General features: G+C 44.0%; 1 protein-coding gene across 1 annotated transcript in view; it reads left to right on the top strand.

Moving 5' to 3' along the window:
- The window catches only part of SEMA5B (semaphorin 5B), a 127,813-nt gene that overhangs the window by 90,330 nt on the left and 17,713 nt on the right, over window positions 1-19,770 (top strand). The window contains exons 11-19 of the mRNA XM_062498291.1: window positions 97-214; window positions 5,749-5,930; window positions 8,920-9,063; window positions 10,474-10,621; window positions 11,883-12,108; window positions 12,748-12,966; window positions 14,780-14,950; window positions 15,834-15,983; window positions 16,886-16,930. Coding sequence (XP_062354275.1) covers window positions 97-214; window positions 5,749-5,930; window positions 8,920-9,063; window positions 10,474-10,621; window positions 11,883-12,108; window positions 12,748-12,966; window positions 14,780-14,950; window positions 15,834-15,983; window positions 16,886-16,930 — 1,403 coding nt within the window. The remainder of the gene's footprint in view (window positions 1-96; window positions 215-5,748; window positions 5,931-8,919; window positions 9,064-10,473; window positions 10,622-11,882; window positions 12,109-12,747; window positions 12,967-14,779; window positions 14,951-15,833; window positions 15,984-16,885; window positions 16,931-19,770) is intronic.

Here is a 19,770-nt window from a genome sequence, read left to right as displayed (position 1 = left end):
GTTGACAGCTATCATATAAGAGGACTATACTTGAATACATGTCTTTAGAGCTAGACAGTCTTAAAGGGGTTTTATCTTTTGTCTTTGCACATGCAGGGAATGCCTGGGAGCCAGAGACCCTTACTGTGGCTGGGATAGCAAGCAGAAGCAGTGTACCACCATTGAGGACAGCTCCAACATGAGCCTCTGGACCCAAAATATTACTGAGTGCCCAGTAAGTGGAAGGAGTGGAAATATTTTATATATACTGATGTGCGTATGTGTAGAAGGGAAAAGGGAAGGTGAGTGTGTGGCAGACTGAAGAGGTCTGGCTGTTCTAATCTGACTCCAGCAGACCTGAGATCAAATCTACATGATATTGAAAGGCGATGGCCTTTTTGCCTGGCCTTTTTTCCTGGTCTCCAAGAGATGCATATAGAAGTGTCTCTTCTTGAATCAGATGGAGTTGACTCTCCAGCTCCCTTTCCAGCCACCCATCCTTCTCTGGCAGCAAAATCCAGCTCCTGGCTGTGATCCCCAGAAGCTGTCTGGCTGAGTATAATTCCTGCTGCTTGAACTGTACCTGCAAGCTGGCTGGGGAGGAAAAGCCAGTCTTGTTAAATGAATTGAGGGTGGAGGAGAAATTGTCATTAATGTTCATTGTTATTATCTAACGTCAATTAGCATGTTAATACTGCTAAGTCCAGTAGATAGGAAGAGAGGACTGGATGGGTTATATCTTCAGTATGCTATTTCTGTCTGGAGGTGCTGGGATGTTTATTCCCCTTATCTTCCTTGCTCCTCAGATATGTTCCCAGGAAATATTAGTCATTACTTCAATCCATCCTCAGCTTGGCAGGCTTAAGTTTTTCACTGCTGGATTCAGAGGCTTGTGTGTTTATAACCCTCCTGTGTTGAACTGGGATACAGTGCTTCTTGATTGCCCGCGCTGTTATCTCGTCCTGCTTAATGCCTGTGTCTGTTGATAGGTGTGTGAGGTGTTAATCCTCTAGTTTGAACATGTCTGCTGTGGTGCACACTAGGGAACAAACTACTCCAGATCACTGTTTCAAGGTCATAAAAATCCAGCACAGAATATTCAGGAGTTCTGGCTGTTCTTGGTGTGCTAGTTTTACATTTGTTTTAACATTCCATTGTAAATTATTTTCTGTGTAGATGATCCTATTCTGTTACATGTATCAGCCTTGTGCTCTTTGACCCACAGGCTGCCCAGCTGTTTAAAATCCACATGCAAGTGTTTTCTTTTTCTTTAACCCCTGCCACTCACTGGAACGAATTCACACTGGCATGGAGTGAGATGGCTCATTTAAGCACCTACATCAGCAATATCCAAGTATTTCCTTGTATTCAGTGCAGGTCATGGTCATGCAAAGGTCATGGTCAACAGAAGCAAGGGTCTAGAATAGCATGTGCAGATGAGCACTGAAAGGGAAGGGGAATGTAATGACCCAATGCCAAACTTCATTCCTGCAAAAGACCTGTCTGTGAGTTTCGTTGGATGAGTTACTGTCATAAGAAGTCCTGGCTTTTCCCACCCTACTTTTCTGGGCTGAGCACCAGCTGTGCTAGTACAGCTGTATGTGAGATCACAGTCGAGTGTAAAATGGTGTAGATTAAAAGCACCCCTCCCAAATAAACTTTTCTTAATCCAGCTAATGTCAGTGAGTTCTTCTGCACCCTAGTCCACAAACAGATGTCCTGGCACAGCTGAGGGACTGGCATTTAGCATCTTTTAAAGCCAGAACTGGTATATTATTGAATTATATCCTACATGGGCCAGGCATTTGTGTGAGTCAACCACAACACTAACACAACTTGACTGCTGCTCTTGTGCAAACAGGCTTGTTCAGAGCTAGTCTGAACATCTTTATACAGCACTACATTGTGCCACAGATTCCCACTCTACAGCTTTTGTATTATGGGACTTTAGACAGAGGCTTAATCATGCAGTGTTAACATAATACATTGGGTAACAGTTCCTATATGTTATTACTAGATAACATCCAGAATCTCCTAAGGGTTCATTACTGAGGTTGCAGTGTAAACCATTTTAACACTGAGAAATGGTAGCACACAAATTCCACAAGCTAAGCTGCTCTTCTATGTATGTGCCCATGCTTTATCAGACTCCTGATACAGGATTGTATGTGCTTTCTTGGGAGAAGGGAGTGAAGCCTGGGAGAAGGGAGTGAGGTACACTTTGATTTTAGAAAAACAGACATGTCCTATTTTGTGATATCTTCCTGATATCCTTCCTGTCAGGAACGGAACTTTAGCTTTAGCTAACAAACAATTAGCCAAGCTCATGGTGTCACTACTGAGGATGGTTGGCAAGTCAGGAATTGAGAATTCCCAGTAAAATATACTGTCCTCCTTTTCCTGAGCCAAACAATTATCTTCCCTTCAGGTTTTCACCCCAGTCCCATTCTGTGTTTCCAGGAAACCCCTATCTTAGTCATATTGCATCTGTTCCATGCTGCCTCATTTACTTGCTAATCAGTGGAAGTTTCCCCACTCTGTTTTAGGGTGTCTTGTACCCTGCTGTCAATTCATGTGGACTCAGCTGCTCAGAGCTACAGTGCCCAGGTTGATCCTGCTCTGGCCCACACTGAAGTATCTCCAATGCACAGAAAAGTCTTTGGGTGCTGGGATTAAGATCTATAAATCTCTGAAAAATGATTTTTTCCCATGTCCCAAGGATTTTGTAGCCCGGGCAGTTTTGAATGGCTTTTCATGGGAATTGCAAAAAAAGGTTTTACAACAAAAAGTTCAGTTCCTTGCTCTGAACGCTAGTTTATTCCAAGGAAAATATTGCTACTTATGGACTGTCCTTTCCTCTAGATTTGATTTTATAAATTATTAAGGACTTTGAAACTTTGCAAGAATTTTCAGCTTTCATCAAACGGCTAACATGGAAACTTCCAGATTAAGTAATTAAAGCTTGGCAAAATTATAAGCAGTTGATATCTGAATCCTAAGATAATACATGAATTGAAAGAACAAGGAATGCTTCCAGTCTTAACTGTATTATCAGAATAAACATGGAAAATATCCTGGTAGCAGGGATTAGAAATGGTCAGTCTGAATTTTTAGATCCTGCACTTGAACTTGCAGATTCTACAAGGAAGAAATAAAAAAGGTGAGGCCTTTGGTGTGAATATGGCAGTTTATAAAAGACAAGAATTCCAGACTTGGCAATATTGTCAGGTGAGAGAAGGGCATTTGATTAGATGTGTTTTTAAAGATGTCCTCTCTGTCTGATGGGCACTGTGTAGGCTTCAAAGGACTTGCTTTGTAAAGGTATTCCTGAAAAAGATCAGTGCCTATGGGTTTTTATCCCACTTCCCAAGTTTGCCCTTTTGAAGATATTTTTGTGAATTTAAAGATGGAATAATAATCCATATGTAATTTCTTAAGTGTAAAAACTTCCCACACTCACAGTGTGACATGTTTACAAATCTCAGCATTTTTGTTCTGGTTGCTTATTTGTTTAATTTTTGGGTTGTTTCCCAGTATCACTTATGAGCCAATAATTATTTGTTAGCTTTTTTTTTTTTTTTTAATTGATGCCACGGGCCATATAATACCATTGATTCCTGAACAGAACTCCCTGCTGGAATCAGCAAGGCTTTCTGGCTCAAAAATTAAAAGAAATGATCCAATATTTGGATTATGATTTTTGTAAGGCAGGAGGGAAAAGGAGATAAAAATCTAGTATTAAATATCTCAAAGTACTTATTTTGACTCCCCCTCCAACTTCTAGAAACCAAACTGTATTGATTTTTAAACAGTGTTTAAAACAGCAAATTCAACAACAACAACAAAGCTCAGTCATCTCCTATGTGGGCATGTTGCCTTGTAACCTGCAGCCCAGAGCAAATTTTTACAACTACATGATAATCTATTGCAAACAAAGGCTTACAGCAGATGCCTGAAACCCCCAGCTGCAGCCTGATGAGTGCAGTATCAGATCTAAATTGCTTCCATGCCACTGCTGCATATTTTTGATGCTGCTGTAGATGGGTGAGAGGGGAAGATGACAGCCCACCAGTGGTAGATTCTGAGTGTTTAACGTAGTGCCAATCTTGATGAATAAGTACAGAGGTGCATGTTTCAGAGGATGAGTGCTGGAAAGCACTCTTCCCATGGCTGTGGTTGGCTGCCTGTATGGCTCCTGAGCAGGCTCACAGCCCCTCTATGCCTCAGTTTACTTGCCTGTAAAGCAGGAACAATCATTCCCCCTCTGGGGCAGCCCAGAGACTGATCCTGCTGGCAGCAGAGCTCAGGGAAGCACGGCACCGTGAGGTTTGTCAGCGTAGCTGGCTCAGATTTGGGGCCAGGGCTGCTTGCCAGGGGCCCAGCCTCTTCCTTCCTTCACCCTTCATTGTGTGCAACACTGAGGCCAAATCCAGTGTTGCCTTTGCCAGCAGCTTTAGCAAAGCTGCTGAGCACCCCCCACCACGTGGGTCACCCCACAGGCACGAGCTGTTTGCAGGCAGCCCCCATCTGTGCCACCTGCCTGCAAGGCCTGGCACTTTGGGATGGGGCATGGGGTGGGGAGCATGGAGGGAGCCACCAGGGCCGATGTACATCATGGTGCTGTGCTGTTACAAGGGAGTAGCTGTACACAGGCAGGACCAGTGCCGATCCCTTTCTGTATCATGTTTCTCAAGTCAGTAGCAGAGGGAATGCCAGGACAGGGGTGTTCAGGGGATCTTTCAAGACATGGTCTTGGGCTGCAGGATTTTGCAGTAGTGGTGGGGTGGGCACAAGAATGCAGTAGTGGCCAAGAATGATTCCAGGAGAAGCAGGTAGCACACATTCTTTCCAGACAGCCTTGGGGACAAGGGCCCCAGCAACCTGGTCCCCCAGCCCTCAGCTTAGGGCTCCCCTTGAAGCACCAGTTAAAACAGGGCACAGGAGAGAAAGCTCTGACACCCTGTCTACTGGAGGGTTGTCACCTGCCCTGAAATAATTCTGTTTCTCATGCTCTTGGTCTGCCAGGACTGCAGTATTTTTCCTTCCTTTCAGTATGCAGGAAGCTGTCAAGTCCCAGCCTGTTCAGGACTATGCGGGCATGAAGCAAAAGGGCAGAGGGAACAGATAGCAGCATGGGCTGCTCTGTTAATTGTCTTAAGATGAATTCTTGCTCTTTAGGTGACTGTTTGATACTCAGAATTAGTGCTAGTCACCATCATGTCCTTCACTTTTTCATCCACATGACCATTCAGGCTACGGCTCAGTTTAGAAAGGAAAACAGTTCTTACTGCAGGTTTAGACAGGGCTGAACTCAGTGAGGCCCCAGCTTCAGCTGGTCATTATGGTAATGTGAACACTAATTTGGAAAATACTCTGCAGGAAGCCCTGCAGAGGCTGGAATATGATGGAGTGGGGTCAGTCAGTACGAGCCATGGTGTTGCTTGAAAGGCTGAAGCTGTGCAGTGTGGAACAGGGCGTGTGGTGGTTGTGTGGTGTGGCAGATGGATGCTTCCTCCTGGTGTGGTGCTGGCTGGTCGGCTCGGTGCCTGTGTGCACATGTTAGGTATGCGGCGTGGAATTTGGAGGGTAAATATTGATGTGGCATTGACTGAAAACAACCTTCTGCTTTGAATCCTGCTCGCAAGCACAGACAGCTCCCATCTAAGATGCATCCTAAACCCCCAGCAGCTTTGTTTGGCATTTCTATTGTGGGCCTGTCTCCAGAAACGTAAACTTGATATTAATGACTTTTTTTCCTCTTAAAATTAGGTGAAAAACCTGACAACAAATGGAAGATTGGGGCCTTGGTCCCCATGGCAACTGTGTGAGCATTCAGATGGGGACAGCACAGGCTCCTGTATGTGTAGGTCACGTTCATGTGACAGCCCTCGTCCTCGCTGTGGAGGTCGCAGCTGTGAAGGGGCCAGGATTGAGGTCGCAAATTGTTCAAGGTACCTCAGTGTCTTTGTGCTTCTTAAGGGAACAAGAGTTGTGTCTGTCCACAGCTTAGCTCTTTCCTTATGACCATGTTATATCCCAGCCAAAGTGAGGTGTGGGAGGTCCAGTTTGAAGGCAGTGTAAAATGAAGAAGCCCAAGGACTCTGAGCATAGGGCCCTCAGCCAAGGCTCTTGGAAGATGAGCGCCCCAAATTAATGTACACTACACTATGCCTTGGTTTCTCTCAGCTGTACAGTGAGTAGTGACCTATCAGGAGGAGGCGACTAAGGCAGAGGTAGTTGTCAGCCAGCTGTACAGCAGACTAAAAAAATCAATAAGCTCATAATTTTTCAGAGTTTGGGTTCCAAGGCCACATTGCCAAAACCAAGCAGAGCTCCTTCAGAGCAACGCTTGTAAGGACAGGGCTGAGCCTAGCTCCAGGCAGGGCTTGTTTGCCTTGTTCTGTGAGTCTGTGACCTTGTCTGCAGCACAGCTGTCTGCTGGGCAGGTGAGAGCAGCACGTCATCCTCTGGCAGCCAGCGGGTGCAGGAGGCAGCTGCTGGGATGGCGCTGGAACAGCAGAGGCAGCTCAGTTCAGTGCTGAAGTGCTGCCTGCCCACGAGAGCCTGAAGCTCAGCTTTGGCAGTATGGAAGCTAAATGTCCTCTTGTAGGGTGCCCAAACATAGCCATGGTGTTTGTGTCAGTGGTACCCCACCACCCTCAGCCTACATCATGCCATGACTCAAGGGAAGATGATGCAATAGTGTAAGCTCTATTTAATCAGGGTGGGGGCAGCTAGGGTTTTGGTAAATATTGGGTCAATACAGTTTTTATCTACTTTATCTTCTCCATAAACATTCATTCCATTAAGGACAGCTGCCTCTTGACTCATCCCTGGAGATCAGTGCTGATCTTTGCACCAAAAATTCAGTAATACTCATGTTTTAATTGGCATCTCTCTTTCCCGTTATAGGCTGTGTTGCCCAAAAGGTGTGCAGTCATTCCTGACCCTGTGCTGCCACTGTGGGCTGAGCAAAGCCTTCCCCAAGCAGGCTTTTTCTGTCAGTGGCAAGTGGAAAACATGCCAGTGGGATGGATTTATCAGCACTGCTCTGATGGCAAAAGAGGCAGGAACAGCTTCTAAGAAGGGGATGAAAAACAGATTATTCAATCTTAAGACATACGAAAACAGTATGGTTTGAAAAATAGGGACATCTGGTCATCCTACATCCGCTTCAGCCCTCAAATTTCCTTTAATTGACTTCATATGTCATTGAGATTTCTTTCTGCAAAGAGGGAGTAGGATGTTTAAAGATGAGTTCTATTAAAAAGCTGGAGATCTCAAAGTGGAAGGTGTCTCCTTATTTCTGTTAAAAATCTTGAAACATAAGTAGATATTGAGAATTGTTGGGGTTTTTGAGGATTTCTTTAGTAGAAATCACTTGCCCTTTTTGCAGCAGTAACAGCAGCCTTCCATGTGATTTTTTTTTCTTTTCATGATTTTACATATAATCATTAAAGAGTGGGGAGGTAGTAGATTGCTTAAAACATAGCAGAATAATATGGAATAGTAGGATTTTTATGTGAGTGGATTTCTTGTTCTTTGACCTTGTTTGGGGTGGTAGACGGGAAGGGAGAGAGGGAGAGGGATGAGAGAACAAGAAGAGGAAGGGGGAAAGATCTAACAGAGTTCTGAAATAAAGCTGCCAAGAACAGGCAAGAGTTGATAAAATATACAAAAACTGTGAAGGGCAATGTGGGTTTTAACTTTCATCCTCTGCCCTGATTGGTGCTATGCCAGAATATATTTCTTGCCAGCAGTGTTATTAGTTCAGTAAATGCTTTGAAAATTAACATCTGTTTTCAAGCTTAGCTTTCAAGAGTCAGAGAACACCTGAGTTGTTTTTTGACTAGACTTTTTAGAAAGGTTTTTTCTTTATAAAAAAACACACCCCAGAAAAGATATTTTTTGGCTTAAGGCACTGAAGTGTCAAGATTAGGCAGTTTTATAAGACAGAGCATTACCACTGGCTCCATATGAAATGAAACCTGCAGCACAGAATAGATGAGATATGCTTCCTCCTCTCCTGCTTCAAGGTCCAGTGCTGCCAAATCAGAGGAAGGTGAGCTCTAATAGATGCAAGATTTTAAAGATGAAAACGTTGGCTTCTGTGTAAGCACGCGTTTTAGGCACCTGCACGTGCTCAGCCTCTCACAGGAGCTTTGCCAATGTCTCCAGCACTGAGGTGTGAACTAGGAGTTTTTGCATCACACTGGCTTCAGGCTGTGTTACCACTGTTCAGCAGAGATGTGATCACTCATTAAACCATGAAACTCGATCCTGCCTCTGAGCTCTTAATTGCCTCTGGTTTCTACAGATTTGAGGTCACACTACAGTGACGTCTGCCATGAAAGCTAGAAGCAATTATTGTTATTTTTAATGAAACTTGAGATTTCCACTTAATAGGATTCAATGCTGAAGGCTTTAAGAAAATACAAAAATATTATGAGGTTTGTGATAAAAATATGGGAGCTGGCAGTGGTTGCTGTAAAAGATTTAAAGCCTCAGTACCTACTGAATTAGCAGAGGATAGGTTTTTTACATCCTTCAGCACAAGTGGCATTCATGATCCTCAAAACCTGAACTCTTTGTGCAGAAGAGTTCAGAACATACAACTTTGGGATCAACCTTTGGGTCAGAAGAGCAGGGTTATGATACATGGGGAAGATGATAGGGTAATAGTCAATTAAAATAACACTAGCCACACTACTGTCCAGTAAATCCTAGGAGACATTTTCAAAATAATTCAGCATTGGCTTAGTTGTTCTCCTTTCCAATTCTTAGACACTTCAAAGACAGGAAAGTTAGGCACTGCTAAGAACTTTTGAAACTCCCTTTTAAAAACTCCCCTGATACAAAGTCTGATTGAAATGAATAATCTATTCTCCCATGGGTTAAACACTGCTCCCATACTCTGTTATCTCTCACCCTTTTTGCTAGAAATGGCGCTTGGACACCATGGTCTTCCTGGGCCCCGTGCAGCACCTCCTGTGGGATCGGCTTCCAAGTCCGGCAGCGATCCTGCAGCAACCCCGCTCCACGCTACGGGGGCAGGGTCTGCGTCGGACAGAGCAGGGAGGAAAGGTAAAGGTTGTTCATGATGTGTTCATTTCTGTGGTTGTAATGTTGGCAGCTGGAAGTGGTGGCTGGGAAGGCAGCTCAATGCAGTTGGGCTCAATGCACAGAGAGGAAGCAGTCCCAGAGCCTGGGAGGAATGCGGCTGTTTGTGTGCATGGGCACTTACTGTGAGCCTGTGATCAGACACTTCAGAGCTGCCCTCACTCCCAGCTCCCACTCCTTCAGACCTTCACAGGTATTCCTGTCCCACACAGAGGGCTGACCTCCTCCCCGGAGGGAGAAGCTGGGCCTGCTCTTGGCACTGTAGAGTTCATAGACACAGTTAACTCTGTTCCTGGAGTGGCAGCTTTCACTGCCAGTTGCACCATTCCCAAGTCTCTATTACTTGTACTGATACTGCAAAAGCAGTTCAAGGTAACTCATAGATTGAGTTTTTTCAGGGCATGGTACCAGAAAAACATCTTTTCTCTCCTCTAAACTATGAGAATTTCACACAAAATTACTGAAACTGGATGCTTTCTGAACCTACAGAGCCATCTGCACTATAACGCTTCTTCAAGCTTGGCCCCTCATGAAATACATGCTTCAAGACATCCCAACTTCTTTCCAGGCCTGACATTTCATTAAAGGCCACCTCTACTTGGCAATAACCAGTTGCTTGTCCCTTGAGTAGTCACTAAGACATATGTCTCTGCATTTCTCAGAATAAAAAGAGCAATTAATTTAACTTCCATATTTCAAGACATTTTAATGCTTAGTGTGATTTGTGTCCATTCACAATGGTCCTTTTTGGGTTTAAAGACTACCTCTGAATCAGTTGTGGTTCCATGTGATAAAATTTGAGAACAATATTGATTAAAAAGCTGAACAAAATTACAATTACTTCGGACACAGAACATGAAATAGCATTCACTTAGGGCCTGCTTTTAGATGCATACAGAATCCAGTTGCAAGCTCTAGCTTGTTAGGTAGAGACAGCAGTAAAAGCCAGATTGTGTGAAGAGAAGATTGTCAAGTGTTTAGCACTTGCCATTAGTGAAAGATCACTGTTGAATTGTCCTCCCACCAGTCATCCCATTTAGAATATTTACTATCCACTCTCTCTTTGTCACACTTGGGCTTCAGTTTATGAGCTCTTTTGTGGACTCAGTGTTAGAGGAAAACTTTTGAGACAGAGCACTTAAGAAAACCTGATCTCCATTTGCTCCAACGACACACCCTATAGCTCAAACCACTCCCATTTGGTAAAAAGGCTACATTTCTCTCCATGGACAGGAATATTGCTAATCTGACGTTTTGTCAGCCTCTGCTGGCTCTCTGTGCATGCATCAGTTGTGTCCAAATGCAGTGTGCATTCTCGTGTCTGAGGGATGTGCTGACATGGAGTTTTTTGAGCAATGCCCTTTCTTCTTTCAGATTCTGTAATGAGAACAGTCCATGTCCATTACCGATTTTTTGGTCTTCATGGGGACCTTGGAATAAATGTAGCGTGAATTGTGGAGGAGGGATTCATTCAAGGCAGAGGTCCTGTGAAAATGGAAACACATGTCCAGGCTGTGCTGTGGTATGTATTATTTATTGACATTGCATGAGGGACACCTATTGACAGTAGTATTGAGGAATGGGGTGTTTAGCTTCTCTCTCCATTGTGGTTTTATTTCTCAAGCAAGAAGAAAATGCTGTCCTCAGTTTTTGCTGCAGCAGACGCTGAAATGAACTTGGAAACAGAGGGCTGGTAGATTCAGGGACAGACTGGTGTACAGAGTTCTTCCTTAGGCCTCTGTAGGCTGATATCAAGTCCTTTACCTGAAAGCTCTGTACATGTTCTTTACTTCTGTCCCACTCCCAGGGATGATCTGTTGAGTCAAGGCCACACACAACATCAGAAATGAGCTGCACTGTCATACTTGAGTATACAACAGGTTCAGCACCTCATTTGCTCTCTTTACTTTCCCTTTCCTGTTCTGGCAGCTGTTTCATGCAGCTGTTTTAATTGGTTTTGTGGGTTTCATTTCAGTGTAAGCAGACTTCATCTGGAACCTCCCATTTCTTCACAAGCTGTTTGGTGTTTACACTAAAATCATGAAGTCCTGAAGCATTACTTTTCTTCCCCTTTGCCAGAAAAGAGTTGTTTATTTAGTTATTTTAAATCAAGAACACAAATGTTTGTCACTGGAATTCCTCCCATTAGTGATGAGAATTGTAAAAGCCTCAAATCCCCATTCCCAGCCAGCCAGAATGTTGTCTGTGGTCAATGGCTGCTCTAGACCAAGCATGGCAAATGGTTCATGACCTTCACTAGAGACTTTGAAAAGCCAACCAAACAAAAATAGCTTGAAAAAGATCTTCTCTAAATTCATATTAAAAATGAAATTATAAACTTTCACGGAATAAACCTTACTGGCATTTTGTCCTCTTGAGGCTCCTCTAGGCTGACCTGAGAACAGGATGTCAGGGTCAGAGCAGAAAACTTGTTTGCTGTTATTATTATCTGTTGCCTGAATTATTCTCCTGCCCGTAATGAACCAAGCTGCCAAAGCCCCATAGGACTTTGAGTCAGCAAAGAACACAAAACTAAGGGAGACATAAAAATAGCAAGCGCAGTTTAACCTTGAGGTCCACCTATGCACCACCGCTGCTTCCACAGTCACCACATTTTGTGCCATGCCCAGCACTGACTTGTTCCTGTAAGGTCAGATAAGGTGGATGGGGATTGTTTGAGATCCAGAGAGTACCCTCTTTTTTTCTGAAGTGTAAATAAACCTCTGCCAGTTCGGCTGCTGCTGTTTAACAAGTAAGGAGGGAGTGATTTTCCTTCTTGGCAGGAATACAAGACCTGCAATCCGGAAAGCTGCCCGGAGGTGCGCAGGAACACACCCTGGACACCGTGGATGCCTGTCAACATCACCCAGAACGGTGCCCGCCAGGAGCAGCGCTTCCGCTACACGTGCCGGGCGCAGCTCTCGGACCCCCACGAGCTGCAGTTCGGGAGGAAGAAAACTGAGAGTCGGTTCTGCCCCAACGATGGCTCTGCAGTGTGTGACACTGACTGTACGTCCTGCCAGCCCTGAGGGACCGTGGGGCAGGCCTGGGTGTGGTGGGGGAAGTGGGATACTCTTGGAACAAGAAGCCCCTGACTGTGTCTGCAGTCGACATGTACGACTGGTGTCACTGCAGAGTGGCAGGAATGGGGACAGCCCTGTGACACAGATATACAGTCATGACCTCTGTGCTTATGGCAGCGTATAGATTTGTTCTTGTTCCTGCTAGGCTGCCCCAAAGACAATAGGCGAGTAATGAGGGTGTAGAGAAGAGCTCTTCTCGGAATAGTGTGTCATTTCTTTCTTCCTGGAGCTCCCCTTGTGCACTGTCTCTCAGGTTGTTTCCTGCAGGACTGCTGTGATGCAAGGCAGCCTCTTGAGGGCACAGCCTGGACTGTCACAATTTGCGGGCCAGGGGGGTCATTTATCAAGGCTACCAGCAGACTCAATTTGTATGGGTACAAATTTCTTTTTCTGTCCAGCTTAGCTGTAGCTCTGTGAAAAAAAACAACTCTTGTCAAGAGCTTTCAGCAGAAACTATCCTGTAGGGCACATAGATCCTGATTTTATTCATGAGCTGAACGCATTTTCAAAGCCCAACAAATTATTAATTTGTGATCTTGTGATGTCATATTTGTTTTCCTTGAAGCTCTTGTTGATGACCTCCTCAAGACTGGTAAGACCTCTGCACGGATTATCAATGGGGGCTGGTCCTTTTGGGGGGCCTGGTCTTCCTGCTCCAGGGACTGTGAGCTGGGCTTTAGGATTAGGAAGAGAACATGCACAAACCCTGAACCTAAAAATGGTGGCTTGCCCTGTGTGGGGTCAGCGATGGAGTACCAAGACTGCAATCCTCACCCCTGCCCAGGTAACCATGATCATCTTCCTGTTTGAAATTCAGAGGTGTTTTCCCAAATCTTACTGGTAGAGCAACAACAACAAAATTCACAAAATCAGTATTTCTAAGCTGCCTTTTTAATTTTTTTTTTAATTTGGGGGATTTTTCCTTATGTTTTTTAAAGCTATTGTAATGATCTGTGTATATTATCTTTAGTGCTGACTTAGGTTTCACCTTGGCTCAGAGGGTAACACAGCCACATCCTCTAGAGGAAGTAGTATGGTGGCTTGTAGCAATCCTTTGCTTCAGGAAGGTTTGATGCTCTGTCCAGTGGAGGGCATCATGGTGCATCTGCTCCATGATGAGGAGGCAGGCTTAATAAATGTGGCTTAATACTGTATAGAGATGCTTGATGTGGCAGTTCTTCTTGTGAACACTTATTTCTTCCCCCTCTCCTGCTTACGTATTGTTCTTGCGATGGGCATCTACTCTTGACATCAGTTACCATTTCCTGCACAGCCAGCAGGGAGTATTCTTGCCTGGTTTCCTGGTTTTCGAGTTTGTCCTCATGTTTATGTTGCACTCCTGGTCCAGAATAGTAGTAATAGACCATTGACTACTGTATTCTCTCTCACTTATCCTTCTCCTTGCTCTGTAATAACTGTCTAAACTAAATTTAAGTGATCTTACACAAATTACCTTGCCTCTTTCCAGCAATTATCTACCTCTGGCAATACAGTTTGTGGCCTACACTTGAAAATGCTCTATTATAGTAGTACCATTATGATTCTAAAATTCAATACAAAGATAAAATTCAAATGCAGATATGATCAGAATGTGCAGCAAGAGCATAGCAGGAGTGTCAAATATTGCACTCTATGGCCTATAAAAAGGAAATAACTCTAGCACTATAAAGGCAGCTATTAGTACTATTTTGGAAGCTCTCAGTGGCTTTTCACTAATGTCTGTGCCCTTTTTCTGTGCTGTTTTCTCCCCTCGGACACTGATGTTTTACAATCTGTTCTGAGTGCATGATTACTATTTCTCTGTGTCTCCCTTCTTCCCTGCCTCACTCAATGTGTATACACAAATCCTGGGTTTATTTTGCTCTAAGTCATCAGGTTATTATCTTCTGAATTAATGGCATGTGGACCTGCAAACCAGGCAGTTTAGTGGGTGGGGGATGGGGGATTCAGGGAACTTAAGTTCCTCCCTAGTCTTATTATTAACCTCTTATGGGGTTATGCTTAGATCATAGAGTGGTTTGGGTTGGAAAGGACCTTTAAAAGGACCTAGTCCAATGCCCCTGCAAAGAGCAGGGTCAATAAATAAAACTGCTCAGTTCTGTTTTCTAGAGGACTTGGGCCTTCCATGGAAAGGCGCTATATAAGTTCCACTTCAGTGCTACAGCACTTTTGTCCCAAGTACATCTGCTGTTGCTTTGAGGTTTCAGGAGACAACATAGAGTTGAAGTAGTAGTAGCAGTAATAATAATAATAATAGCAATGCTGTTTAGAAAAAGGAAAGTAATAGAATGGAGTAGGATATTTCAGTGAATATTAATAACTACAACAAGGAATAGTTTCTGGTTTTGGCACTTTATGATGCAGTCTTTTTCTGCATAGATTTCATTCTGCATCCACAGAGTGAAGTGAAATTGTACCCTCTCTTGATGTGAAGTTCTTGTTGTCAGGCCCAAATGTCCTGGGGTGTAGGAAGCTGCTAGCTAGTGTGGGCAGGGTGGATGTGCAAGGTGAGACATGGGAGCTCTCCATCTTTGTCACAGTGAGAGGAGTAACCAATGGCCTCTACCTGTCTGTGCTTGCTTTTGAATGTCCTCCAGTGAAAGGCTCGTGGTCCTGCTGGACTCCCTGGTCTCACTGCTCAGCCACCTGTGGGGGTGGGCACTACCAGCGCACGCGGACCTGCACCAACCCAGCTCCGTCCAGCGGCGAGGACATCTGCATCGGGCTGCACACCGAGGAGGCCCTCTGCAACACGCACCCCTGCCAAGGTAGCCGCTTCTCATCCCCGCTCCAGCTGGCTTCTTGCTGCTGGGAGCAAGGCAAAGCTGCAAAGTATTTAAAAAACAAATCAAAAACACTGCTGGTTGCAAGTTTTTTGGTCATTTATTCGATGTCTGTTGAGCCAGTGGATAAGGAGACATCCCAGTGTTAACTGCAGTGCAACCCCTTTCTCTGCCTGTTCACTGGATTTGCTCTGGCATTCTGGTGCTGGAAAATTTTGCTAATGGTTGACCCCTTTCAAGTAACTGAAAAAGCAGGAGCTTGGTTCTTCAACAGGGAAGCTGACCTGACAAACAAAAGGAGACCTGAGGCAGCAATCTGTAGTTGCTGAAGGGACAGTCCTTCCTTTTTGTTTCACAGACAACAGATCAGCATGTGCTACAACTTAGAGGATAGGGTTTAGATCTGTGCTGATTTTGAACTACCTTTGTGTATTTATGATGCAGTGCAGTCTTCCTGCCTTTAGGAACCTCAGCAAAACTGTGAGTGTTGTAATTTGTGCTGGCTGCTTAAGGTATCATTGGGAGGTCACATCAAAGCTTGGAGGTCCTGGTGCAATGTTGACCCTCCCTGCTCCCTGTATGTCTTAAACCTGAGAGCTGATACAAGAGCTTGTTAGACAACTTTGTTCCATGAAGTGCTCTACTGAGGGCTGGTTTAGTCCATACTAAGAGAACTACAACCTGTCAAGTAGAATGTGATGCTTGCACTGGGAAAATTAAGTCCACTAAGGATCCACGGAATAGATGTGTGAGAGAAGCCTAGGCCAGGATCTAGGATCCTTCAGCATGGGAGAAGTCTGGTATCTACAAAGCATCCTTTTCCTTCTTGGTGATGCTGTGTGTGTGTTTTCCTGACCCTGGATTTCAGGTGGCTGGTCAGAGTGGTCAGAGTGGAGCCTGTGCAATGAAGAGGGCATCCAGTACCGCAGCCGCTACTGCGAGGTGCACAGCCCTGATTCTTCCCAGTGCATCGGAAACAGCACGCAGTACCAGGACTGCCTGTACAATGAAATTCCTGGTATGTACCGTGCCATCCAGGAGAGCAGGGGGAGCCAATTCGGGAGAGCAGCTCATGCCTGGACTGTCAAACTAGGCTAAGATTTTCTCTATTATAAATTGGGCTTGAATGATTCTGGAAAAACAAGGAAATATACAAACATCATATATTCCGTTGTGGCAGGAACAGGGTAAATGGCTTTCCCTTAAGCAGCTTAACATTTCTTTTAAACAGAATTCCTTTGATCTGTAACAAATAACTAGTGTTTCTTCACCTGAATTGAAGCTTTTAAACTTGTATCGTTTGTCTTAGGCTGGGCTATAAAAATTGCCTCTGTTCTCAGTATGCATATGGGCAACAGAAGGTCATTGATTTCAGGTATCTAAAAAGCATCCCAAAAGAGCAAAGAATTAAGGGGAGGCAGATGCAGAAAACTGGGGTGCAAAGGTGGGAGATTAATCCGGGGTCTAACAGAGCAACACTGTTGATGACAGGTGGTCATCAGCATATTCCACCCTGTGCTTTCTGGAAATTGAATCTCTCAGGCAAATATCTGATATGGGTCTAGACTGAATAATGCCTTTCCACATGTTCTTTTTTTGGATTACAGTGCACTGACTTAAAAATCTGAGGTCTCTAGGCAATGATATTCTCTTTCATGGTTTTCTCAGCTACCATCTTTTCCCTAAATTGAAGAAGCTAAAGAGTGATCAGGTAACAGTACTGTAATTGTAAGATCTTTGGAGAGGTTTTGTTGCATGTGTTTCAAACCATGAGCTTATAATTCAATTTAGAGAGACTCTCAGCTTGCTGCAGAACATATGAGCACCTTCTCGTGTCTGGAGCACAGAGGGTTTAATTACTTTAAGAAGTAAAGGGGTGGCAAAATGACAACTTTCTCCAATCTTCTTTTCTTTGTTTAGTGATCTTGCCAGCCTCCAGCATCGATGAGAGCACGAACTGTGGAGGTAGGTTACTACTAACTATATATCTTATTTTTATCTTAACCTGACTTCTTTTCTCCCTGTGCAGTATCAACCAAACCATTAATCTATACAGCTCATATCCCACTGATAGCCTTAATTCCTCTGGAGTCTTACTGTCTGAGTCAGACTGGAGGAATGTATTGCACGTCCACTTGTCAGCTCCAAGATTTTTATTTATTTAGAAGTTTGGGTTGGCCCAAACCATTAATTAATAGAGGGCCATTAATTAATAGAGAGCAATTACTTATGTCTCTTTACCTCCAGGGTAAATGGTTCAGGTGGAAGAAAGGGTTATTCCCCATTCACCACTGTAAGCCTCCAGCTCTTTGGAGGCAGGTGCTTTTAATAACCTATAAAGATTTCAGTGAACAGGGTCTCTTAGATCCTTTGCTGATAAAGGATGAGATTAGAGGTTTATACTTGTCCTCCAAGCACTTCCTTTCATTCAAGTTCTCACCTCTCACAGAAACTGTGTTTCCTTTCTGCATGTAACTTGGAAAGATCCAGTCATTAGTGTCACTTTTCCACTGCCCTGGGAGCCCTTGTGATAAAAATGCAGACTGAAGAAAATGGCAGCTTCCTTTAACATTTTAAAATGCTAGTTTCACACTAATGGCCATGCCAGTTCCTGCTAGCATCACATCCCTGCTTTCCTGAAATCTAGATGATCTTCAGGCTGCCAAAATCTCTTCTGTCTGTAGAGATCATGGCAAAAACAGGCATGCCACCTGTGGCATGGAAATGTGGCTTCTCAGTTTGCAACTGAGGGCAATCAATGGAATTAAGATTTCAGCCCATGCAACGTAACATTTGGCTTCCTGCATCACTCCTTCTCCCTCAGAGGGTGCAATGGTTCTGCTTTTATGCCAGGGCCCTTTGCCATAGCTTGCACTCTACTGTTATGCACTGTGCCCTTATTTCCTTCTTTTCCCACCACTGTATTTGCTGTTGCTATCTACATTTTACCATAGCTAATATTATTTGTTAATGTGGTGTTCTACATTATTTTGCGAAGAAGCCAATCAATAGAAATTCTGTTGATGCATCTTAGAAAATCTATATTTTCAAAGTGATGAGCCAGAAAGCCTCCCCCCTGGGGACTCACATGCAAAAAAAAAAAAAAAAATTCTCAAGATTCAGCCAAAACTCATTTGAAAAATCAAATGGGTGTTTCAAAGGTGAGAGTGAAATATAAGAGAGCTTTATGCTGTGACTTGCAAATGTGGCAGTGAAATGAAACATTCACTGCAGTAGAAGGAAAGCTGGGCAGGAGAATGTGGCAGTGTGTCATGTGGCTTTACTGAACACAGTTGCATATTCTGTGTTCTATGTCTCATGAGTGATGCAAAACAGGCAGAGATTTTTAGAAAGGAAAATTATTTTTGAAAAAGTCTTGTGACATTTAGTAGGAAATCATAACATTTCTGCTGAGGTTTTTTGGACCATCATCCAAAACAATAGAAAATTATAGTCTTGCAATGGAATTTAATAGTGTGGTTTGAAAAATAAATGTATCTGATCAGCCTAATAAATTCTGTATGTTGCATACTGTAATTATGATTGAAGTGCGTTACTTTGGTGTAGAACACTATTGGTTTTGTTCTTTTTAAAATCAGGAGGATATTTTTTAACTAAAGATTAGACAAGAGCCATTGACTAATGGGCAGAATCTGCTATTTGAAAAGCATATCACTTAAAATGTAAGATGGCACCAAAAAACTGCACACCGTGATCAGACTAAGAATGAGCCTCGTTTAAAGCCACTCTCTGAGCAGCCCCATTTCCCTGCGCACAGTCAAGTCAACACAGCAGTCTGTCCAAATGAATTGGCTTTTTAAGGGAAATTTACCACTGCAGTCGCCGCTGAGGCGATGTGAATGACCCCTGGGACAGCTGCCCTAGGGCCAGCAGTCAGGGGGTCCTCTCAGGCTCTAGCGTCCCTGTCATTCCTGTTTGAAAGATGACAGAGCAAAGGCAGAGGAAAGGCAGAAGCATTTGGAATCAAATAGCTGTTTCTTTTCTGTATAGTCCCCCCTGCACATAGCAAAATACAACAGGGTCATAATGTTTTGCCATCCCATAATGCCTCTGGTTGCTTTGATAACTTGGTAGCTCTAAGGGTCACTACCGTTGGTTCTGTTGTCAGACGAGATCTGATGTTGGTGGGTTTTACCATGGGGTATGAGACTCAATGAGGTGAGGGAGGAATGAGGAGTGCTGTTGGACTTTGTCTTCCCTCACCAGTCAGAGCTGCAAGTTAGGTACTTCCCAGTGTGTGGGATGTCCAGCTACAGCTCCTTCCACAGGTCAGTGCTGGCCTTGAAGGGTGCTGTTGCAATCCCACATGGAGAAATATCTGCAGTAGGCTTTTATCGTCCAAGAGCTTTTCTGTTTGAAGTGCTTGCATTGTAGCTACCCCACCAGCACCTGCCTGCAACTGATTTCCTATCTCTGCAATTTGCAGAGAAAGCCAACAAAGTGTTTTTCAAGCACTGCCCCCCTTTCTTTTGTCCACTTTATCTTTCCCATTCCCCAGAGGACCCCTATTTCACTGTTAGCACTACAAATACACCTCAGAGTATGCAGACATGACCAAGGCAATGCCATCCCATGAATAAGCAAGAATGCTGAGCACACTTGGATTACAAGGGGGAGGAATGTGTATCTCCCCCACCCCACACACAGTCCCATAGGCATTTTGGGCAGCCAACAAAAAGGGGCTTTTCCTTCCCTTCCTTCCCCTTCAGAGAAACGCTGAACATTTTTATCCCCTTATTTCCATGACACGCACATGCTTTGGAATCCATTAGTGTGCATTGTTT

This window comes from Cinclus cinclus, chromosome 9 (assembly GCF_963662255.1).
Source record: "Cinclus cinclus chromosome 9, bCinCin1.1, whole genome shotgun sequence".
NCBI classification, from domain to species: Eukaryota; Metazoa; Chordata; class Aves; order Passeriformes; family Cinclidae; genus Cinclus; species Cinclus cinclus.
Note: the sequence above shows the minus strand (reverse complement) of the source record. Positions and strands in the feature narration are given on the sequence as shown.